Raw genomic sequence first — 25,640 nt, 5'->3', positions numbered from 1 at the left:
ACAACCCAGATATGCCTATTGCTCTTTTAAAAGGACAGTAGTCAATGTTTCAAATTACCCTCTCCACAATTAATGCATTTGCTTTTTCACAGGTATCACTATTACTGGTCTTAATTGGAAGCTTGCTGGGTGTGGTAAGACTGGTCATTGTTGAGTTTGAGATATGGATGTGAGAGTGGTTCGTTTATTTCAGCTATGGCATCCGAAACGCAAATCAGATATGAAAGGTAAATATTTTTACAGTTCGAAATTATTTTACAAATTTTTATAAATCAAATGACTCCTAATAAACATAAATATTACGTGAAACAACAATACGTTCGAGATAAGTATTCATTGCGATATTACAATTACGAAAACTTATGTGTCCTTTTAAAAGGACAGTAGGAATATCCCCATACATTTTTAAATTGTGTCTTTTTCAAATTGTAATGGATTTTCCTTGCATGAAATGCTGTCTACTTTTGAAAATTATGCTATGGGCGAAATTTCATCTGAAATACATACATCGCTGTAACGCCACCTACACATGCCACTGAAGATGCAACAGATGAGGATTCAGTGCACAAACGTGATGTAATCTATATGGTTCACAGCTTGCAGCAGGAGCAGAAATATTTCAGCACAGCCTTCTTGAAGAGGAGGGAGAGAGGGACTAGGAATGAGGTGCGTGTTGAGAGCAGACAGGGGCATAGCAATGTTTCTGCGAACACAGCAAGATCTGACTAATTTCAAGAGACCATTATTTCAGGGTCAGGTATCGATCCCGGGACCTTTGGCTTAGCGCACCAACGCTGTGCCGACTGAGCTACCCAGGAACTACACCCAACTCCGTGTCAACTTTTCCCTTTATATCCACACACCTCAAGTGGGCTGACAAGACTCCAGAAACCCAACTTTGAGTGCACACGAACGCTCTGTGATTTGAATTATGGTTTTCTGTTAACATATATCTGAAAGCTAGATTTGCATAATATATACGTCACTGTACGTACGTTAACAGAAAACCACAATTCAAGTCACACAGTTTGTGTACTTCCTGGGTAGCTCAGTCGGCAGAGCGTTGATGCGCTAAGCCAAAGGTCTCAGGATCGATATCCAGCTCTGGAACAATTTTTCCCTGTCTATTTTCAGCAGAGAAGTTGTATGTGTAACGAACTAACGTTGTTCTACGTACGGTATGGGTCACGGCAGACTTGATCACTATACACCAGTGCATATTGTGTAATGCTACACTGAACGTTTAAACACAGGTACCTGTAACTTAGGCCTATACCTGGGACAAATAGGAATGCTGGTGTCGAGTTTACTAAATATTATCTCCACAGTGACATTATCAGTAGTACACTCAGTCGTCTTTGAACCCGATTATTTGTCAGTGTTTCATTGCGCTGATCCCGGATATCGATATTGACACAGATGGTACCTACCAGCCTAGATCATATATTATATATGATCTAGGCTACCAGGTATCGCTTTCCTTCCTTCACTCACTGCTAGTGCCTATATGTGGACGTAAATACGATAGCATCCCCCCAAGTACGTATGTTATAATCATAATAATTTAGTCTACCACCAAACAAAACTCTGAATATTGTTACAGTGCGGTATTCTGCATATGTTTCGTGACCTTTTCTCTGTTTAGGCCTACTGCAGTGGCCCCACGGGGGGCTAAGGTGCCGCAAGCTCCTCCCCCAAACAAAGGAAGAGAGAAAGAACAAAGCTATTTAATGCATTGACGCGTCTGTATCTATTATTCTGGAAAATGTGTGATCTTTGAAACATTTATTTTGGTCAATCTTTATTACTCTACAGCCACTTCCAACGGACTCCTAACGAATATTCACACGTTTATCACTAGGATTGTGGCGCTGGAAATCAATTTACAACACTTTTATCTCGGCCACGACACATTTCAATTTTTATTGTACAATATAAATGCAATTATCACTACAATGACACAATAATTCTTGCAGTTAACACAGAAACAACTTGGGAAACTTTTTTTTTCAACCTAATCTAACCTATATTTATTTAAGTACCAGGTCGCGAAATGGACCCATGTCTTTTACAAGATGTATGTAACCTAGTACATGATTCAGTATAAAAATTCAATTTACATTCAAACACTTTCACCAAGAGTGAAGTGTTTTACAAGAAATCACTCATTCATTAAACACGAGAAATTACTAAACTATTGAACAATGGATTTGGATGTGTTCTTACGGAGTTTAAAAAATTTGGTTCTGGCATTTTGAATATAATCACTAAATAAAATTATATTTAGTGACTCATATAGTTGAGAGTTACTGATATCATAGTCTGCTCCCGTGATTGTCCTGCATACTGATCTTTGTATTCCATCCAATCTTTTAATATGACGTATATGAGTATTTGACCAAATTTCACACAACTTGGGAAACGTAATTAACAGAATAGCAGTTTCACTTCACTTCCACTAGATGACTCTTGAGTTTCAGCAGACGCCAGGCTATAGCGTAGCAGGGATGCCAATGTCGGCAAACGAAATGAAACTGATGAATGTTACAACAGGTGTGCTAAACGTTAGGAATGTTACAATAGGTGTGTAGCACGTTAAGTTAGGTTAGGTTATATTAGGTTTTGTTAGGTGTGTAAGCTAATATGAATGGTTGCCACAGTTGGCGACACTGCAATCATTCTCCCACTCCACCTCAAATAACGTCACAACGACGGAATATGGCCGCCTTCTTCCTTCAAGTACGACGATTTTCCTATATAAGTAAGGAACCTATTTAGGACGGGTTGGGTGGGACCACAGCTCTCCCAGTGATCACATCTAGTTTCTACTACTCCACACTACAAAACCAAGGTATTTTCAGTGTTTGTTTTTGATTTCCTATACTGGCTGTGAAGTAGTAAAAATTCGCCTTTATTTTTAAAAAGCCACAGCTAGTCCACCACAGTGGAGTAACGATCAGCACATCTGGCCGTGAAATGAGAAGGCCCGTGTTTAAATCTTGATTGAAGTTTTCCGATGTTTTTCCTCAACCAATTGAAGCACAAATGCTGGATAATTTTCGGCATCATCCTCGACAACATCAAGATGAAGCCATCCACCTTCTAGTTAGCTTCGAATGTAGTGTCTCTCTTCACCAGGGTCCCTCTCTCCGGAACCATACAACTGCTTTTCGATCAATTTTCACCGGATATCACGGAACTGTTCCGTCCACATATTTTCTGCAGAACAACACATACTATGAACAGATAGAAGGAGTCGCCATGGGTTCTGCACTTTCACCAGCCATCGCAAACGACTATATGGAGCATCTGGAGCACGAAATACTAGCTGCAGCGCCATTGAAGCCTACACACTTTTTTCAGATACGTAGATGATACGTTTGTCATCTGGCCCTAGATTTTCTCAGGCACTTAAACAGTCTACAGCCCCAGATCCAATTCACTATGGAGGTGGAAACAGATGGTAAACTCCCCTTTCTGAACAGTCTTACCTCCGGAAATCACAACAGAACTCTTGACCATGCTGTATACTGTAAACCTATACACACTAACTTGTATCTACATGCTAATAGTTTCCATCACAAATCTCAACGGAACACACTGGCCCATAGAGCAGTTTCTGTATCGGACCCGGAGCATTCGGACACCGAATTTGAATATCTGAAACTCAACCTCCAGCAGAATGGATATCCAGCTAAGGAACTGAGTCCCCTCTTAAAAGAGCAAGAGACAAGAAGAAGCAGCAGCCCAGCACCGACAATCCAGCCATACTCTGTCTACCATTCAGGGGAAGTTATCGGGGAAGATCAGCAGACTGCTCTACAAGCATGGACTAAAAACAATCCATAAACCTTTACCTAAGATTAGGAGTAAGGTCAGATCAGTAAAAGACGATCTAGGCTTCAGAAGACCAGGGATGTACCGCATTCCTTGTGAATGTGACGCAGCTTACATTGGCCAGATTGGACGTACAGTAACTACATGATTTCTGAACACAAACAAAGCATCAGGTTATTGCAGTCAGAAAAATCCGGATTGGCCGAACACTATTGAAAAGGCCATGGGACTAATTTCAATGAAAAAGAGGTCCTGGCGAAGTATTAGGGCTACTGGGATGGGAGGGTTAAAGAAACCCTGGCCATAGCGTTGGAAAGCACTAACCTGAATTGGGACTCAGTCTCCAAGTAAGCGCTGCATGGACATTGGCTATAAAAATATTCATCACCCAGATGGCTGCCCGTCATCAACAGAGGACGCATGAGAACACGTCTGATGAGTGTACTGAGGGACCCGTGATCAGTCAGCCGCCTGCACAACACGTCGGTCCTGTTCACGCCGCAGTCTACAACGCATGAAACACGGACAGCCAATCAGCGCCCAGCTCCTCGACCGACTACTCCCCGGCACTATAAATAAGGAGCAAGATAGCCCCTAATTACGAGTTAACCCTGAAGACAAGGAAGATGAACATCCTCGAAATGTCGGTAGATCACCAACTTGTTACCTGGCTTGAAGCCCAAGAGCGTTTTGAATTATCACATCGCCAGGAAAGCTTCAGCAGTTACTGTGTTATTATGGTCTGAAAGACTAACTCGAAATAATCGTAATTTAGGAAGGATTTTCAATGTCATTATGGTATATCATTTGTTGATGAAGTTATCTTATAAAACGTAAGTATCATATGGCCTGGCAACCCTAGATGTACCGCTTTATTGTTGCTCTATGACATGATTATAAATAGCCCCCCCTCCCAAAACCTTATTTCTGGGTGCGTCCCTGGCCTATTGACTAGCCGAATCCAGAAGGCTGAAGATAACTTCTGCACTGGTGAATGGTTCTGGTCCGTCTTCCTGGCCATGTATTTCATTCCTCTGAGCTTCATTAAATTGTTTTATAAGGATAGAATTAGAATTGCTACACAATTATTGATTTCTAGCTCATTGTGTAACTATGAATCAGTGTGATAGCAATGAGCACCCATGGTCGAAAACGATTGTTAGAATATTGGAATATTGGAATTAGTGGTAATTTTGATTTGTTAATAAACACCGACATTCATGTTATTTATACACACGTTCATTCTGGAAATGTAGGCTAGACATAAGAATAGGTGTAACATTATTATATAACTGGTGCGTAATAGAAAAATGTTGCATATTTTTGTATTGTCTTGAGAATATTTCTAAATTTAAAAAAAAAGTCGGAATATCTCGCAATAAGCCTTTCTCATCAGATCACATTTCGCAAATTAATGTAATTTCTTAATCACCTCTTTTAGTTGTGATGAATGCGCTCAAGATGGAGCCAGGAGTCGAACCGTTGGCCATACAGACAAGTGATAACGTAGATGTAGAAGAGAAAAAACCTTCATCAGAGGTAAATAGAAATGCATTGTGACCTATTTTCTGTATGCGGCATGTTGTTGTTTTCTAATGCCAGGCATTTGACAGTAAAGTCATTTGACCTCTTGCACTCCAATATTTTTCAAAGACATTGTCATAGTTAGCCACTGACGCACAGATTTTCAGATGTTATGAATCCATTTCTTGGCTTGAGTTGCACAATGGACAGTTAGGGAACTGATATATTCCAATTCTATGCAGGTGTTTGGCCAAACAATCATGGCCTGTTGCCAATCTAAATGCAGCTACAGACGATTTTCGTGGTAAATCGGGAATTAAATGTGGATTATGATGGAGAGAGTTCCATTTCATCCCTTGGGATTGTGTTATCAAATGTTGTTTGTTGAAGTCTAAGTATGTAGATTTAATAAACCTTTTCACAGAGTAATACGTAGATTTAGTAACAGGTCTGTAAGTAGCAGTGCTGCCCTTCTTTGCTAAAGCATCCGCATTCTCGTTTCCCAGGATTCCACAATGGGATGGTATCCATTGGAATACAAGTGATAATAATTGAGAGAGCATTTTAGTTATTTCTGCTGTTTGAGATGAAGGTGTGTGTTTAGAGACTATTGATAGAATAGCTGCTTTGGAATCTAACAATATAACTGCATTTTTTAATTTATTGATGCGGCATGTATAACAGTGCATTTTATGACAAAATTTCCATCTTTAATTTACATTTAGCAGACTAAAGTAGTCTAAAGATAACCAAGCCTATAGGATACCAGTATGTTGTGGTAAGTTATACGTTTGTGTTACATATAGGCCTAGGCTATAATTTTAGGGTCTTAGGGCTCATAAGTTTGTCAGTGATTTAGTACAAAGTTCAATCCAATTTTTATTTATAAATAACGAACATTTTTAAATGTAATTATTGGAAAACGTCGTGTTCAAAAACAGTGGAGATTGTAACATTTGAAAAAAATTCTTAACAGCAAAAGTGAATTGCCCGTTAGTGATATTTCTCTGTGTTGTGCAGGAAGGGATTTCATTGAATCTGCACACAACTTGGATAAAGACAGAGTGCGAAGACCATAGCTATGATCCAACAGGCGATATGCAATTTGAAGAAACTGCAAGGCCATACGAATTCTGCACAGTGAAGTGTGAAGCTGAGGTGAGGGATGCCCTGGCTCTTCTGCTTCCAATTTTTAACTAATATTATGTTTTTCACAAACACTGCGTCTATATTGCTGTCACCTGCAGGAACCTGAATCCATACACATTCACTAATAGTTCCTAAGTCACGTCTCCGATACAGTCGAGGTATCTGATAGTCGAAAGCTGTTAAAACACCACCACCACGAGTTTTTATTGGTATGTATGTATGTATTTATTTTATTTCGTCCTAAGAATCATACAGGATGATGTTGGAAAAGAAATTAAAAATGAAACTAACACACATTAGCAAAACAGTAAGTAAATGTAAATATACATAACATGGTGCATAAAATTGACAAATGATTGGATACTATAACTAATACAATGCTATTAAATACACAACTAAATTTATATGAAAGCAAAGGAAATGTTACGTGTATAAATTAAGGCAAAACAAATTATGAGCTCTTCAGACAATAACCTAAAACTAATAGTTAATGTATACTCACATTTAGATTATCTGTGAAACCTTTATTACCTACTACTAATAAATATATACGTTCGAACTTCACAATATTTACTAATTGTAAAAACTGACATTGAAGATATTCTTGTACTGAATAAAAACAACCATCCATAACAAATTTCCTTAATCCTGTCTTGAATTTAACATCTGCATTAAGTTTTTAATAGTCCTGGATAATTTATTAGAAAGAAGTCCGCCATTGTAAAAAAGTTTTTTTCAATAAGAGAACTTTTGTATCCAAACAAATGCAAATTAGACTTTTTTCCTTGTATCATGATGGTGAATGTGTTCGTTTCTAGTAAAATTGTGGAGTTGTTTATGGACACGAATCAAAATTCCACATACATAAATGCATGTACAGTGAGAAAGTTCAGAATTTTGAAATAAGATCTACAGCTTCTGTTGCTAGGAAGATTTAACATAATTTTTATCTTCGGAATATGTATGGTAAGACTTTCTTGTGTTAAATTCTAACGTACCTTGTTCACATGTTTCGACCTATTTTTGGGTCATCCTCAGAACTGGTCGTTGTTGGTCTTGGCGCCTCTTGTTTTGTTTCCTGTGAGGGTGTGTTCGTGTGGTATATTTCGGTGTTAATTGTTGGTTTAGGGATTCGTGGTTAAAGGGTATGTGGTGTGGTGTTTTTATGGCTTCTATCTGCTCCGACCTGTATTTGTATATTAGTGGTGTATTAAGTGGTCAGAGCGCTTGGTACGTAGAACCAAGGACCCGGGTTCGATGCCTGGCGCCGGAGCGAATTTTTCACCTAAAATATTAAGTGTCAATATTACAGATAAATTCTGTAGGACAAATTAATATATCTATAATATTAGTTACGGAGCCATCTTCAACATTAGTCTAGCACAGCCTTGGCCTCGTTGTTGTAATGTTAAGCTGAGTCTCAGGAATGTTTGCAGCAGAGTTACTTGCTTTAATACTTCGCTATAAGATTTCTTAACATTACTTTCTTTAGCCTCTTGACCCACTTTAGTTTCCAGATGATCTGATGTAAGCGGACAGTATCCCTTTTCTAATATTCCCGTCAATTTTTGGTGCTACATTTTCCTTTTCGTGTTCCTTCATCTCTCTTTGCATAATCTAATATATCAACCACTGCATCTAATATAGTTACACTGTTCAGTCTTACCATTTCATCCTGGACAGATAATGGGTCCCTCGATGGTAGTCTGGCAAATGCAGGTCAGGACCTTCTCTGATGCCTCTTGTCTGTACCGTCCCTTTGCGCTGTTTTGGATGGTTTCATACAGACTGAGCACAAGTAGGTTGAGTTACCACCCTCCATGCAATAAATATCGTACTCTTCATCTCCCATATTGACGCAGTCCAGATAATAACGGGAACCCACACACTTCAGAAACTTCTGCCGGCCAGAGAAGGCTGCACTGCAGGTAGGACCGACGTCCTTGCATAATGCTATCAGCGTATACAGACGTATCACTATAACTATTAACACTGTTAACCAGCAGAGCTACATGTAAAGATGGTCTTAACTTCTTTTTTCTAGTTGGTTATCAACTCCTAGGTTATTTAGCGTGGATGGGATTGGTGATAGATAGGTGGCATTTGGCAAGATGAAGCCGAGGACGTAGACAGACATTCGCCTTACAGTTGGGGAAAACCTCGTAAAACCCCAACCAAATAATGAGCCCAAGCGGGAATCGAACCCGCGTCCGAGCGCAGCTCCAAATCGACAAGCAAGTGCCTTAGTCGACTGAGCTACGCCTGTGACTTTTTACTACTTTTAATGACAGCATTTCTTGCATAGACGCGCATACAGACCCTTCTGATAATGTCTTTCCTCTTGTGTAGCCGTGTTTTCTCGATATCAATTCGGTAGAAGTCAAGGAATGACTCCTGCCTTTAATTTATTTTTAGTGGTAACCTTGAAAGTTCATTTTCAAGTCTATTTCGTAGTCTTCCGGAAGGAAGTGACTGAAACAAACTGTGCATTATTCACATTAACGTTGATTTTGTCTTTTCGTGTGTCCCTTAAAACCCATAACTTTCTAGTTTCCTTTTCTTTGGGAAAACCATGGAATATCAGTTGTAAATTGTTCCAGCCAATATTTTTGCACACTAAGACAGCACAGTTATTATCATTGCTCATTTCGATTCACAAAATTCAGAAATAAAAGATAAATAACACTCCTAATAAATACACGATGTGATCATAGACGACTGCAGCATCTTCACAGTGACATCATCAGAAAGCTCAGCCCAGATGGCGCCAGCTGCCACACAGCTTTTAAGTATTTAGTTACATTGCGCTATAGGCCTGTCAGGAGACACCACGCACCACTGTGAATGAACTCGTACCTCTCTCAGAGCAACAGGGGCATACGCAAGAGTGGTTACCCGGCTTGAACTCCCCTTGAACTTTAAAAAAAAATGACATTTTTAAATTAAAGTATTTTTTTATCCATAATCGTTTCCCTTCCCTAATTTTTCACTGTCAGAGTAACAAAATCCACATCAACATAAGGCATAGGCCTCCTATCCCTCAATATAATCACTGTGCTCGGAATTATAACAATGTTCCCTTCATACGGATCTGGCTCACTGTAAAGCAGACTTGAATAATTTCAAGGGAGAAATTGTTCCAGGGCCGGGTATCGAACCCGGGACCATTGGCTGAGCGCACCAACGCTCTGTCGACTGAACTACCCAGGAACTATACCAGACCCCAGATCAATTTTTCCCTTAAGTGGGTTGGCAGGTCGTCAAATCCCAGCATTAGTATTGGAATTAGTGCTCATTTCGTAACACGAGTTCAAGCATGACTTCCTAGACCACAACGCTATGGCATGGGAGAAGTACATGAATTAGTCTTACCAGTATACTTGAATATGCGCAATAATAAAATACTGTCGTGAAAGTACCAGGATTAGAATGGTCAGCAAAGAGAAATTAACATACATTCCAGTTTTACAAATGAAAGATGTTTCCCAAACCAACATAATATAATATTAGCTTATATAGTCGGGCAATAACACTCGTAGACATGATCGTTCAAGTTGGTGAATGGATGGTACAGTGCAGCAGCATGTAATTCAGCAATAGGAGAATCCCTGAAGAACTGTCTTCTTTTAGTAAAGTTCCTCAACAGGATTCAGGTTAATATCATAGAATAGCAATGACCTAGTTCGGCTAAGTTGCACCTTCTCTTTATATTGTTCACTTTCCATTTCAGGAGGAACCTTGTGACTTGGACACAATGAAGAAGGAGCCGAAGCTGGAAGTGATGACAGAGGAGATTGAAGGCAGGTGAGTGTAGTGTGCGAGTCTTCGCTTCCTTCTTTAATTCACAAATTTGGTTAAACAGTGATGTAGACCAGCTATCTTCAACCTGCGTGTCGCAGCACAGTAATGTGCCGCGAATGATGCTTTGATATGCCACGAGAAAATGTAACTAGTAAAGGTTGTGGCAGCTGTAAAATTGAGAAACATAAAAGCGAAAAGAGTTGTAAAAAATGAACCCATGAGAATCAACTTTAAGCAAAAAGTGCGCATGTCAACATTCATTAAAAACAAGAGAAGGTGTGCGATCAGTAGAGAAGAGAATGACTGACGTGCAGTCAGGTTAGAATAAGCACCAACCTTGAATTTAAGGGAGGGACCACTACGACCCATCACTGCGACCTTATTAGATCTATTGGCTGACCCTCAAGCTAGGCGCACACTGGCTGACTACACTAAGGTTCGCTGCGTACTCAGGTTTTGTCCCTAGGCCAGCCTCCTCCGTGCACCACCATCCGGCTGTAGGGGAATGCTATGGAATGTTGACGGAATGATGTACATGCCTGATATGGAGAAATGGGGAACCCCGAGAAAAGCCTCAACTGCGACCTTTTCCACCACAAGTGTCACTATGAAGCTACCTTAAAAATATACGTCATATGCTTCTATAAAGAAATTCCCACCTAATTAGGAACCACTGGGTTAGATTATGAGTGTCCGTGGGATTTTAAATAAAAAACTTTAGTGTGATGAAAAAAGTCGAAAAATGCTGATGTAGACATAAATATTTAATTTGTTGTATTTTCTTCGACATAATTACATATGGATGTAAGTCTTGGTCTGAACGGTTCTTTTTGTATTTGTGGCACAAAACAGACTAAATTGAAGGTTTGAAATGAATAAGTATCTAAGTGCCATTTTCAATCTTTCGAGAAAAATGAGTTTTAATGTGTGTTGAAGCTATTGACACGTAAACATCCCGCCATCTGTGAACGTCTAATAAAACGAAGGAGAGGATGTGAAATTTAATTCTTATATATGTTAATATTAATGTTGGGAGATGCCATGCAGTGGGTTACAAGTATTAAAGTTCGGGACACAGAGCAGATATGTCAGCAGAGATTTGAAGATATTGTGGAAGAAAATAAATGAAAGTATATCGCCATGCTGAAGAAATCGTCAACCATTATTATCAAAATGACAGCATTGTTGAATGGAACGTCAAAGAAATCCTCATTGAGGACAATAGTGGTGAAAGCAGTGATACTGAGAAAGACAACACGACAGAAGATGAAGGCTTATCAGAGATTAAAGAATTAGAAAGGAATTAATGATTTTAATCTTTTGTCCGTTTTCTTTTATCTAATTCATGTAAAAAACTAAAATCAAGTATATTTATTAAACCTTAATGTAGGCTTACCTGTCAAGAACTGTGCAGCATTTGGTAGTGGATGTACAGTGTAGTACAATCAGATCAGGATACAATACTTCAGTTGCTATAAGAATACCCAGGATATGGGTAAGTAAACTCCTTCCAAGTTACACAAATCAACAACACTCACTCTACTTACAGAAGAGGTGTGGCTTCTACGCTATGCAGGCATTCTAGTGAATGAGGAGTGAGATTTGCAGCCACTGAGGCTCTATGGAAGAAAGTATCTGTTGATTATCCCACTTCTGTGTTTGACAATTACAGTTTGAGCAAACCAACAGTCTCTAAAGATTAGGGTTGTCGTACATCCGTATTTTATACACGCAGTTGATATTTTAAGACTTGTATCCATGTTTGTATCATAGTAATAAAAAAGTGACGAAGTATCCGTATTTTCTGTTCGAGGTAGGAAAAGAAGAAAGGACAGTATAATTGGTTTCTGAATCTTTCTGGAGATGGCACCTGCTATATAAGTCACCAACGGTAAGAACCACTAGTTTGTACACTTTGGTTTTAAAGCTATTTCACGCAGCAAAGCACTGCAGTCACAGATTACAAACCTCATTTCCAGGTGAATTTATAAATTTATTCCTCACACAGCTCAACAGAAACCGATGTTATTGTTCACTGAAGGTGGAATGAAAGAAGAGGGTTTCGAAGACAAAATTGTGAACTTTCATGACCAGAGCATTTTATGTCTCCAGGCGCTAAATAACCTAAGCTAGTGATAAAGCGTCGTAAAATAATCTACTAAAATAAAAAATTGTATGTCTCGAACTATGGAAGAGGAGTTTTGGGTGTGTTGAGCGGTTTGCCTTGATTCAAGTGGATCGAGATTATGAATTACACTGAATGACTGTGGAAGAATTAGCTGAGCTTACAAATTCACTCGTTTCTAATCCTAATCCTGCCAACAACACAGCCAAACTTGTTGATGACGTCATGCATATGAATCTTGTACTTAAAAATGTGTGGAGAAGGTGAAAGAAAAATATACTCGAACACAAAACTGAAAGTTGTGAATCTGTGTGTTGAAACTTTTAACAAATTAAGAAAATCAGACGAAACGTAAGAATTTTGAGAACGTTGTACAATTTTTGTACTGTTTCAAAAGAACTTCTGTAACTGTGGGGAGTGTTTTCATTGAGGAAAATAATTTGGATGCCTGGAGGGAATAGACTGCAATTAAATAAAGTTGAAGCACTGCTTCAAATTGAAGTCACTTCAGAATTTTTTTTCTGGATTTCTTATGACTTCTTCAAAGGAAAGACTTCTTTTCTGAATGAAGTACATTATTCTCAGAAGTGCCTATGAAAATGACTGATGAATGACTTAATTTTATCGACGCAATAAATGTTTAATCAAACTAACGTATCTGTGTGTTACCAACAGGATATTAAATCATTAATATTAAGACATTAGAATTATGAAATGTTTAGTTTCGCTCTTAATTTTATTTATGTATGGTACAATGTAGTAGCTAGCCTAGTCTTTTGTAATGTAAATAATGTCCACAATTTTTAGGAAAACAAAAATGTGCATATTTTCATATCTAAAATTATCGCAACCCTACATAAGCTGTAGCTTGCTGTATTCAGAATCTCATAATATTTGAAGTTTTGTATAAGACTTGATATTTTTGAAGTGTATGTTGACATTCAGTACTTCGATGCAACAGAAATTCCTTTCTCTCAAGTCACTTCTCCGTGTATTTATATCATCTTCTGTTATTAGCTTTAAGAAAAACTACTTTCTTCATTGCTGGTTTTGAAATGTGTTCCATTTTCTGTGGCCTCCATTGTTATATTCTCAATCAAGTAATATTGTAGATTACATAATAGGCCAGCCATTCTGGTTCGTGATGTGAACCCTGTAGCATTAAATAGTACTCATTGGAGCAACATTACAAAATCGAATTCTTTTCTACACTAGTATATGGAATGGGAACTTGAAACGTGATATTAATTAATATTGTTTTAATGTGATCCACAGAACATTTTTTTTGTATATTTTTATTTATTCGTATTTTAGCGCATTTAGTGTTGCTTTGACTGATGGTCAGTTTTTCTTACAGCCATGATGGTGGTCTGTCTTCAGATTGCGACAGCAATGCATTCGATGAGAACATTATGTTAGCGCAGAATTCGTGTGAGATACAATCCTGCGAAATGTCTGACAAGTCGTTTGCATACAACGAATTTCTCAGAGGAGAAGACAAACTGAAGACAGAATCTCTCAGCTACAGACATAGCGGCTCAGTTCGCAGCGACAGTTCAGTCAGTTGTGGTGTTAGTTCCCAGTTCCTCAGCTCTCGCACAGGCAGGAAGTCATTCAAGTGCGAGGTTTGTGGGAAGTGTTTCCTTCACTCGGCGAATTTCAAAAGGCATGCACGTATACACAGAGGTGAGAAGCCATTCCAGTGCAATGTTTGTGGGAAGTGTTTCACACAATCTGGAGGTCTCAAAACGCATGCGCGCACGCACACCGGCGAGAGTCCATTCAAATGCGAAGAGTGTGGAAAATGTTTTACTCAATCTGGGAGTCTCAAAATTCATGCTCGCCTACACTCTGGGGAGATTCCCTTCAAGTGCGATGTGTGTGGGAAGTTTTTTACGGAAGCGCGACATCTGAAAAGGCATCAGTTAATACACACCGGCGAGAAGCGTTTCAAATGTGACGTCTGTGGAAAGTGTTTCTTGGAATATGGAAATCTCAAACGCCATTCATTCCGACACACCGGCGAGAGACCTTTTAAATGCGATGTTTGTGGTAAGGGTTTCTTAGAGCCTGGATGTTTAAAAAAACACGCATTGCTACACACAGGCGAAGGGCCATTCAAATGCGATGTGTGCGGAAAATGTTACTCCGTGAAGATAATTCTCAGTAATCACATGCGCACACACACGGGCGAGAAGCCATTCAAGTGCGGTGTGTGTGGCAAATGTTTCTCCGAAGCGGGCCATCTCACTGGCCACTCTCGCGTGCATACAGGCGAAAGACCATTCAAATGCGATGTGTGCGGGAAATGTTTCACTCAGTCCGGGGGTCTCAAAATGCATTCAGCCATTCACACAGGCGAACGACCGTTCAAGTGCGATGTCTGTGGAAAATGCTTTTCGCGATTGGAAAGACTCAAGAGACACGCAGGTCTCCATAGTGACGAGACGAAACTAGAAAATTTACTTCCGGAACGGGACAGCTGAAGCACATAATACTTCATGATGTAGTCTTGACGTCATTGAAATCTGAAATTTGTGAGTAATGCCTTTCAGGCGCATCAAGAATAAATATTAAATAGCCTAGTAGTGACTGGCTTAGTTGTTTTCCACTCTGTAGTGCGTCATGTTATCCCTCTAATTGTTTATTTCACAACTAACTAACTAACTTGTGTGTACACAGTTGTAGTCATGACATAACTGAATACTAGGCCATGTTCGATGAGAGGTTCTGCGAAGAAAGTCTTCTGTTACATTCCTGAATGCTTCTGCCACAGCAACCCACAGTTCGGCCGTCGTTCGGTAGTTCTGCTTACCGACTTCAAAATATTGCAGGGGTAGTGTGACTTACGGCCCTAACTGTACTTTCAATAATTTTATGCATAATTTTAATTAGTATGGCTTTTAAATATATTTCCTACGAAAAATTTTTCTTGACAATAATACTGTATTGACATGAAACCTTGATTGGGGTGATATGCAATGTGTCCGAGATAAAAATTACCAATAATAAATCTGCGTAAAGATTATTATTTTTGGTCCTACAGAATATATCTGTTATGCTGACAATTAATATTAGAGGAGAAAAATTCGTTCCGTCGCCGGGGATCGAACCCGAGTCCTTGATTCTGCATACCAAGCGCTCTCATCATTGAGCTACGCCGAAGTTCACAAAGGGCTGGAGGAGGGGAGTTCGATCCGGTGCTATGGATTGGACTTCGGCGTAGCTCAGTGGTCACAGTGCTTGGTACGTAGAACCAAGGACCAGGGTTCCATCCCCGGCGCCGGAGCAACTTTTTCTCCTCTAATATTAATTGTTAGCAATAAAAAAAGTTTAATAACTCACTGAATAATACAAGTATGAAAATGACATTGACAGCAAATGAAACCGGATTTTTTAAAGTTTTATGTAGGCATCATTTCAGTTTGCGTTGTTTATTGTTTATGTTCACAGCTGATGGTAAAATGGAATTCACAGCGCAACAAAAACTTCAATGTTCAGGAATCCCAGTGTTCTTATTGGCTTACTGAATTGAATTTTCCGGTGGGAGTGCAGAGGAAATTTAGACAAAAATGGCCTCGGCAGTAACTGCCAGAGAGATATACAATAACTGCTCGGCATAAAAACCTTCTTGAAACCAGCTCTCTTGTACAAAAACGACCACGTGTGAAGAAAGTGTCAGAGCAGCAAATGAACGCTTTCCAGCGCAGCCCAACTATGTCTGTTAGTTGTGCCAGCAGGGAACCAGGGGTGCCAAAGTCAACTGTCCACGGTATAGTGCATGAAAGGTTACGTCAGTTGGTGCAAAAACGACATGTCTTCACGAAAACACATAAAGAGAAGTTGAATATCGGCTAGACATCTGAATTGGTTATTTTGAAAACGTAACGTGTACAATTTTGCGCAAACTACTTGTATTGTATTTATTTATTCTCTGTACAATCTATTATAGATTATAGGTTCGTCATTAGATACAAACACAAAATACAAACCAAATACACACACACACAAAATAAGATTTCTAGTATGAATTTAATTGATTTCTAGTATGAATTTAATTGATTTCTAGTATGAATTTAATTGATTTCTAGTATGAATTTAATTGATTTCTAGTATGAATTTAATCGATTTCTAGTATGAATTTAATCGATTTCTAGCATGAATTTAATTGATTTCTAGTATGAATTTAATTGATTTCTAGTATGAATTTAATTGATTTCTAGTATGAATTTAATTGATTTCTAGTATGAATTTAATTGATTTCTAGTATGAATTTAATTGATTTCTAGTATGAATTTAATCGATTTCTAGTATGAATTTAATCGATTTCTAGTATGAATTTAATTGATTTCTAGTATGAATTTAATTGATTTCTAGTATGAATTTAATCGATTTCTAGTATGAATTTAATCGATTTCTAGTATGAATTTAATCGATTTCTAGTATGAATTTAATTGATTTCTAGTATGAATTTAATTGATTTCTAGTATGAATTTAATCGATTTCTAGTATGAATTTAATCGATCTCTAGTATGAATTTAATCGATTTCTAGTATGAATTTAATCGATTTCTAGTATGAATTTAATTTTAACACTCTTAACTTTAGTAGCATTTATTACGTCAATCAAATTAAAAATCACTTTCTTATTAATTTCTATAGATGAAAAATGTATCATATTTTATGATTTTTTAAAAATAATATGTTATAGGAAACAACAAAGAGCACTCTAGTTGAACAAAGTAAAATATGCCCGAAAATGTCACATGTTACGTTTTCGAAATAACCGATCTGTCATGCTACAAAAGTTGCATATATGGAAGTTTATTGATAGCCATCCAAACTTTGGAAGTTACTCTGTCATTTGCCGCAAACACTATTATCATTCATCAATTATTCGGTGAGTTATTTAACTTTCTTACTGATAGCTTTTGTCCTGGATACCGGGTATTGAGGAATTAATATTATTTAAAGGACATGTTTTTTGTTTACATAGTTACATATTCAGTGGGCTTTATGTTACGGTATTAATACTGAGCAATGTTAGGGGTCTGTCCATGTGACTCACGTTACACCGAGGACACCTTACAATGATTTCGAAAGTATATGTAAAGAAAATTATCCGGCAAAATCTTGTATCCGAAACTAGCCTGCTCTTTTTGGTGCTTGATAAGAGGGATTCTACTGTACATTGTTATAGCTATTTTATGGTCATTATTGTTGTTATGTATATATTTATTATTCCTTAACTTTTTATTAAATGAATAATAAGCAATAGGTTTTGTTCAAGAGATAATCATTAACTTCCCATTACAGATCCATGGTCCTTATTTTCCTATTACGAGTGTACAGATAGGCGTAACATAGTAATAATAATAATAATAATAATAATAATAATAATAATAATAGCAATAACAACCTATACGTCTTCACAATTACATATTAGTACTTTCATGCAAGGTCTGAAGACATAAATTCCTCTACAGTATTATGATGCAGCAGCAACCTGTTGACTATGCTTTTAAATTTCTTTTGTTTACTACTTATTTTCCTCTGATTGAGGTTCTCGCTGATCTGTACATCTTTTACCAGGCAGTACATCTCACTGACGATGTGTGTCAGAGGAAGAACAATTGTTTGTATGCATCTGAAATCTGACGGGTCTTGTGAGGCATAATAGTAGGAGGAAGAAGAATGGAGTGTATTGAGACTAGCTGATGATATACATTGTTAGCAAAATAGGAGATGATACAAAGGATATGCTACTGGAGCTAAATGACAGCTGTGATAAATGCCAACAAGACGAAGGGCATGGTCATATGAAGAAGAGTAAAGAAGGTAAACTTGCGAATTCTAAATGAGGCAGTAGAGCAAGTGGACAGCTTCAAATACTTGGGGTGTACTATAAGCAGTAACATGAGCTGCTGCCAGGAAGTAAAAAGGAGGATAGCAATGGCCAAGGAAGCTTTTAATAGAAAAAGCATCTTCTGCTGACCTCCGGAAAAGAACTAAGGAAGAGACTTGTGAAGTGCTTTGTATGGAGTATAGAATTGTGTGGGGCAGAAACATGGACATTACGACGAAGTGAAGAGAAGCCAATAGAGGCTTTTGAAATGTGGATATGGAGAAGGATGGAGCGTGTGAAGTGGACAGAATAAGAACTGAAGCTGTGTTAGAAAGAGTAGGTGAAGAAAAAATGATGCTGAAACTGATTGGAAAGAGGAAAAGGAATTGGCTGAGTCACTGGTTGAGAAGAAACTGCGTTCTGAGCAGTGCACTGGAAAGAATGGTGAACAGGAGAAGAGTTCGGGGCAGAAGAAGATATCAGATGATAGACGACATTAAGATATGTCCATCATATGAGGAAACAAAGGGGAAGACAGAAAATAAGAAAGATGGAAGAAAACTGGGTTTGCAGTGAAAGACCCGCTCTTGGGCAGACCTCTGAATGATGAATATACATCCCGATCATGGCCACCTTGATAATACGCTTATTGAGCTTCCGTGATACGCGGATAGCCGGTATCTGGTTGGACATGGTAAATCATGCTCTATTTTGTCGCAGGATTCGAAGAACAAGAAATTAAATATAATAGACATTTTCTGGTGCCCTTCTATGTTGATTGCAGTGTGATAAAATTTGGGCATTTATTAATCCTTGTATAATAATGGACTGCAACGAATGTAAAGTGAAATTTTTCGATTCTGTTATTTTGAAAGAGGAGAAAGAAGTGTTGAAATTTTTGTGTGACCACGGAGTGCTGAAGAGGCAGACAACTTGTGAACGTTGTGGCGGAACCGTGAAATTGCTGGAAAGTACTTTGAGTTTTCGTTGTGGCAAACACATTAAACAGCCTAAGAGCAAAGGTAAAAAGTGTGGGTGGTACGTTTCTGCCAGAAAAGGGACATTTTTGGAAAAGTCCCATTTGACAATAGAGGACGTTTTCCTTTTCGTCTCTGTGTTGCTACACCTCAAGCCACCTAGGCATCAGTTTATAAGGGAAGAATTAGGTTTAGCAAACTCTACAATTGTGGATTGGTATAGCTATTGCAGGGAAGTGTTTATTGGCTGCATTCAGAAAGAGAACGCACAAATTGGCGGCGAAGGAATTACGGTGGAGTTGGATCAGGCGAAATTTGGAAAAAGTAAATATAAAAGTGGCAGAATATTGAAAGGGCAGTGGGTGCTTGGGGGCCTAGACCGCACTAGTAGTAAAACATTTTTAGTGCCAGTGGAGGCAAGGGACAGCGACACTTTGTTGTCGGTTATCAATACATACATTTTGCCAGGGAGCACAATTGTGAGTGACTGTTGGCGTTCCTACAATTGCTTGCAGGAAGAAGGCTACGTACTCTTGTCGGAGAATCATACGTATAATTTCGTGGACCCTGTCTCAGGAGAACGCGCCAACACAATAAAGCGCATGTGGAGCGAAGTGAGAGACAGCATTCCTCGTTTTGGAGTGAGGAACAATCATTTTGCTGGGTATTTGGCAGAATATTTATTCAAGGCCAAATATCCTCGTGAGGAACGCCTTCACCACTTCTTCAAAGCTGCTGCGTCACTTTGCTCTCCGTAGTATTGAGGTAAGCAGGTCTGTGTTCTATTCTACGTACCAGCCAGGCTTGTTCCTGATGTAAACAAAAAGGATTGGCAGTCACCTAGTATGCTTTTCACGTTTGGAGATAGGAAGATATACGCATATGCTTCCACAGAAAGTAGTTCTCCGGTCAATCGTAATATTTGTGTCAAACAGTGATGAAAATATTAAGCTTACAACGAAGTGACGCGTTAAGTTCGTTAATGTTTTTAATTAGTTTATTCATAAGTCATGAATAATAATTATAATTTAATTTAACGCAATCTGAGTAAATGAACATTGTTGGTTGAGGTTTGTAATCAAGCAGCTACTGTTCCATACATGAATTTGAATTTAAAATGATATCATACATAGGAACGTCCTTGATGTAGGCACAGTCTAGTATATACAGTCATGAAGCTCAAAAGTAAGGAATATGCATCTATAGATAGTTGCTAACCACTAGGATCGCTACTATCGCCTCATCACAGATAATGCGAAATAGTACCGGCACAGTCTATTATTCCTAGTACCCTCGACAACCCAAGCTTCGTGACTATATACTAGACTGTGATGTAGGTTCACACAATAGAAGTCTTTTGTTATTGTTACAGATCTTGTATTAGGTTTGTTCCAGCACGGTTTGTAATCGATTATGAACTGCCTGCTCATGCGCAGTAGCCCAGTGTGTGTTCCAACAAGAATAGAATTCATTCCGAATCCATACCGAACTCCCAGTTCTCTGTTCCAATGTACTTTAGAACTTGTTCGGACCGAGTGAAATTGGTTTTCCATTAAAAGCAGAACTGGGAATTCTGAACTGCTGACGCATGCGCAGATGGTTTAATCTGAAGTTATGGTTGAAATACTTCGAGACTAGGCAGGTTAAAATAAAGCAAATAGTCGATCATGAATGATTTGGAATGTGATAGCCTAGTGATATATTTTATGACGAATTAGGTTCGGAAGATGAATATAATTTTAATATGAGGAGAAACTCCGAACGCCTTGAAAGAACAGTTAAAGAAACGATCCAACAACGTAAAATCCTGAACTACAGTCGCTGACGTTTGCAGGTGTGTCCGTTTATCGACGATAGCCAATAGCAGCAGTGCTGCATTGCAACATACAGGCATGTAGACTTGCGCTTAGAGAGTCTCAAAATCAAATAACAAGTGCGCTCGAAAAATTGGTACGTTGTAGGGACTCTGCATGTATGTAAGATGAATATTCAATGTTTTCTGAACGCACAGAAACAAAAATCACTTTTCAACCCCCAGTGATTCCAATTTTATGGGTTAATAAAGAAAACCCCAATAAGACGCTGTTCAAGAGACTGCGTATAAACTGCATATTAGGTGGATATAGCTTACTAATTTTGACACACACAGTATCTATTAACATTTTTTTTATTGAAATACATGATTCATGAAACAACAATTTCATAATTACGGGTGGGACAATTTCACAGAATTAGCTTAATTTATCTGGCTTGAATAACCTTTAAATTTTAAAAGTTAGAGCAAAACTATTTCATTCAAATCTTCTAATCTCTATTTAACTGTGACATAAGTGATGAACATATATATTGATTTATTAGTGGTAATTATATTAAACTAATTTTATTACGGGTGGGACAAACTTCCGACCTGTATTTCTGTGCAACTGTAAATATATAAAAAGTTCTGCTCTGTTTGTGAATATTTTCAAGTTTCTTCTGTTTGAACTTCAACACTAGACCTTTTTGGTTAAGAGACAGTCATATTTAAAAAATTGCATTCATATATTGTGTAATGATTTAACATAAAAGCATTTCGTCACCGTTACGAATGGGACAATTACTGGTGCGACATAAAGATTTTTTAAGCATTCTGTTTGTTATTTATTTTATCACAAAATCAAGAAATAGTTTTCAAATCTTACACTTTTAAACAAGTTCCACAGAGAATACGGATTCAAAATAACATGACATGAATATACTGTGGGCATATTGATACTGAAAACTATCAGCATGAGCAACAAAAAGTATCAGTAACAAGATTATGAATATTACCGTTCTTGTTGTTTAGTCAACTGTCCGAAGACAGGTCTGAACCTTTAGTGATATCAAGAAGGCACCACTTATGAGGTAACTAGGCCAGAAGATAATGGGGCAGGTGGCCAGTTCCTTTCTCCCTCCATTGCATACATCGCCGACTAGCCACATATTACACTAATCAGACTTCAGATGCATACAAACAATTGTTCTTCTCTGACACATATCGTCAAGTGAGATGTACTGCCTGATAATAGATGTACATATCAGCCAGAACCTCAATCAGAGGAGTATATGACAGTAACAACCTATAATTAAGTACTGTTTAGTCATTGAGAGAAATGTACAGTCATATTTTATACTATTATTGTGCATCTTTCTACATACTAAGCATACCAACTTCACAAATATAATAACAAGAGTTATGTAAAGTCGACTATATTCCAACTGCCATTGATCTGTAACATGTATGACAACCGAGCTCAAACAACAGATGTGACTCTCTTAACATCTCTTTGAAAAGCATGTGTCCCCTGTTTTGTTCAGTATTTTAGGTTCTGATAGGATCTTTATTATTACTTTATAATGTTCTGTTGAACTTTCAGTATCTTCCTTATTCACACCCACTGTTTTCCACTTTTCTTTATACACTTTACAACTACCTGAGATTGTTAAGAAACAATTTCTTCCAATATTCATGTTCGGATTATACTTGCATATGCACAAATTGTGTGGAATTTTAGCATTTAATTTAATACTAACGGAGGCTTGAGTTAAAAAAATTTGTGAATTTTACGTTAATTTCAGGGTAACTTATTCCTGTATAACTTAACAGTTGCTTCTTCGCTCCTGTGCAGGGTGACCCGTTATACCTACGCCGAGTCACTGGGTTCCCAATAGAACTCATTTACCATTACATAGGTTCACCCCCGCGACTATGACGTTGTTGCCTAGAGTTATCCAAGTGCAGTCAATCAGTCGTAACATTAATGCCAGTCTGATTCCAAGGGCCAGTAGTATGTTGAACTTGATATCGTTGAGACATTTAACAATACCGAAAGGCTGGGATGTCTTTGGTAAAATAATTCACTGTAACTAGCATGGAATCACTCGCATGCATTCTTTTGATGCAAAGTTATGCGCCCCTGTTTGAGGGAGAACGGGTTCTGGTGCAATGTATGTTCCCAACAAACAGTCAAGCACTTTCGTGCAAAGTAAAGCTACTGTTATGGGCCTGACTAACAGCCATCACTTGACACACAATTGCGATGAAGGGAAACCTTTCGAATAAACCTCACCTTGTTGCTTTGCTATGACGAACACTGTATTTCCCGGTACCTTGATAGTAAGAGCTGAAATCTTCAACCTCTCAGGTTACAATATGGCCACATTTAAAGGACTGCTGCATGAATACCAATTTCAAAATTGATGTATTGTGCTTCCTGTAGTTCAAAACAGCCATCTTCCACACGGCAAGAGGTTCCAAATACAAAGTGGCAGGTAGGCCCTAAATACTGTGGAGTGATGGCTTACCGTATTGCGTTTCACCCCACCAGCAAGAAACAGTTGAACGCACCATATCTGGCGCAGATATCACCACAGAATAGAATGCTTTACATCTTACGCCTTTAATCTCGCTGTGGGGGACAGCTCTGCCCTCCCCATATTTTCGGTGTGTAGAGAAAATGAGTTCGCATCAAAAAGAATAAATAATTTACTGCCCTTAACCAAACGCACAGATATGATGTGAGCAGGGGCGGCTTTTATTAAGGGGTGTCCACACCTGTGGAGTAACGGTCAGCTCGTCTGGCTGCGAAACCAGGTGGCCCGGGTTCGAATCCCGGTCGGGGCAAGTTACCTGGTTGAGGTTTCTTCCGGGGTTTTCCCTCAATGCAATACGAGCAAATGCTGGGTAACTTTCAGTGCTGGACCCTGGACTCATTTCACCGGCATTATCACCTTCATATCATTCAGACGCTAAATAACCTAGATGTTGATACAGCGTCGTAAAATAACCCAATAAAATTAAAAAAAATAAAAATAAATATTAAGGGGCACATGGGCACGTGCCCCTCCAGTGATTTTTATTATCGTATTATGACTATATTATAATACAGTTTAATTGCATTATGAAATAATAACTTAAAGAGTGTCACATTTTCATTGCTACTAATGTTTTCAGAATCTGTAGTAGTCTACGAAACTCAAGTTTTCTGAACAGGTAATAAAATGGGCTCTCTCTTCTCGTGCCCAGCGATGGACGAGGAAGGGATGGGGGTGTGAGTTGTAGGAAGGCGGATTTCTTTGCCTCAGACCGTGTGCTTTAGGAACAGTCCAATTAGTAGCTGTGTGCCATTTTTAGGGGTGTTGATACTTGCTGTGTAGCAGACGACATTTTACGGCTAAACTTGACATGAAAAATGTTAAATGTAAGTTTAGTAATTTAGAAGCTCGACTCATTGTATAAATCACGTGTGTATGTATATATAGAGATTCATTTGTCACAGTTATGTTGGTAATGCTCCCTGTAAACTTTTATGCTTCCATCGTATCCAAAAAGAAAGTTTACATTACAATACATGAAGTTGGCAGTTCTCAAAAAGCTTTGTCACTGACAACAGAGAATCTTGGCGGGCGTTTTGCCGCCTTCAGTGCACACTACAGTTTTCAACTGAGTTTCCCCAAGTCTAGTGCTGCGGTAGTAAGAAGGCAGGCAGTTGCGTGATCTGTGAGTACGAACGAGTGAGAATCAGCGCATTTCTGTGAATTACGCTTAGAATTCCATTTAACTTTCCTCTGGGGGTAGCAGTGCTCTCAATTCAGAGAAAGATGCTACATTCTATTCCGAACTTCAACAATAGAGTTATAGAGGTTTTTCTCGCAGAAAGAACCGAAACATGGAGCTCATCTACAAGAATTACAAAGATTAGTGCACATAAATTGGTTTTATATGTTTTTAATTTTCAGGGTTCATCATTAAGGTTGTGCCCCACTTGACAGAATGGCCTTCGGCCGTCACTGGACGTGAGCCACCTCAATTTTTAGGTTCTTCTACATTGTACAACCAATTACAAAGAAAGTCGTGTAATGATTATTGAAGTTGGGATCCACTATTCTTTTTTTATTTCAAGTATAGAACCATTAATATTTTGTAATAAAGTATTACACGATATTTCTTGTGCATTATTCTCGGACTTTTTACTCATAGCTACTGAATACCTACTATCAACGCAGAACTGCACGCATTGTATTCATCACCTGACATAATTAGGAATATTAAATCCAGACGTTTGAGATGGGCAGGGCATGTAGCACGTATGGGCGAATCCAGAAATGCATATAGTGTGTTAGGAGACCGGAGGGAAAAAGACCTTCGAGGAGGCCGACACATAGGTGGGAGGATAATATAAAATGGATTTGAGGGAGATGGGATACGATGATAGAGACTGGATTAATCTTGCTCAGAATAGGGACCGATGGCGGGTCTATGTGAGGGCGGCAATGAACTTCCGGGTTCCTTAAAAGCCATTTGTAATATAAATAAGCTACTGAATACCAACAAAATCCGACCAATATTTTGTAACAAATCG

At 38.4% G+C, this 25,640-nt stretch overlaps 2 protein-coding genes across 3 annotated transcripts in view; both read left to right on the top strand.

The window, feature by feature from the left end:
- The first annotated feature begins 1,382 nt into the window (after nt 1-1,382).
- Nucleotides 1,383-16,489, top strand: LOC138700397 (zinc finger protein 665-like). Its single transcript, XM_069827011.1, has 5 exons — nt 1,383-1,539; nt 5,279-5,376; nt 6,382-6,519; nt 10,241-10,314; nt 13,794-16,489. Exons 2-5 carry the CDS (start codon nt 5,284-5,286, stop codon nt 14,920-14,922), a joined length of 1,434 nt encoding a protein of 477 aa, XP_069683112.1. The 5' UTR covers nt 1,383-1,539; nt 5,279-5,283; the 3' UTR covers nt 14,923-16,489.
- The window catches only part of LOC138700391 (uncharacterized), a 91,870-nt gene continuing 81,160 nt past the window's right edge, over nt 14,931-25,640 (top strand). The window contains exon 1 of one of the 2 annotated variants that reach the window (XM_069827000.1): nt 14,931-14,973. The gene's annotated coding sequence lies outside the window, so the exon portion shown is untranslated. Of the gene's footprint in view, nt 14,974-18,935; nt 20,023-25,640 lie in introns of those variants that run through there. The other variant, XM_069826999.1, reaches the window with a different exon arrangement.

This window comes from Periplaneta americana, chromosome 5, assembly GCF_040183065.1.
Source record: "Periplaneta americana isolate PAMFEO1 chromosome 5, P.americana_PAMFEO1_priV1, whole genome shotgun sequence".
Lineage (NCBI taxonomy): Eukaryota > Metazoa > Arthropoda > Insecta > Blattodea > Blattidae > Periplaneta > Periplaneta americana.
The sequence above is the reverse complement of the archived record's forward strand: the minus strand, read 5'-3'. Positions and strand labels throughout refer to the sequence as shown.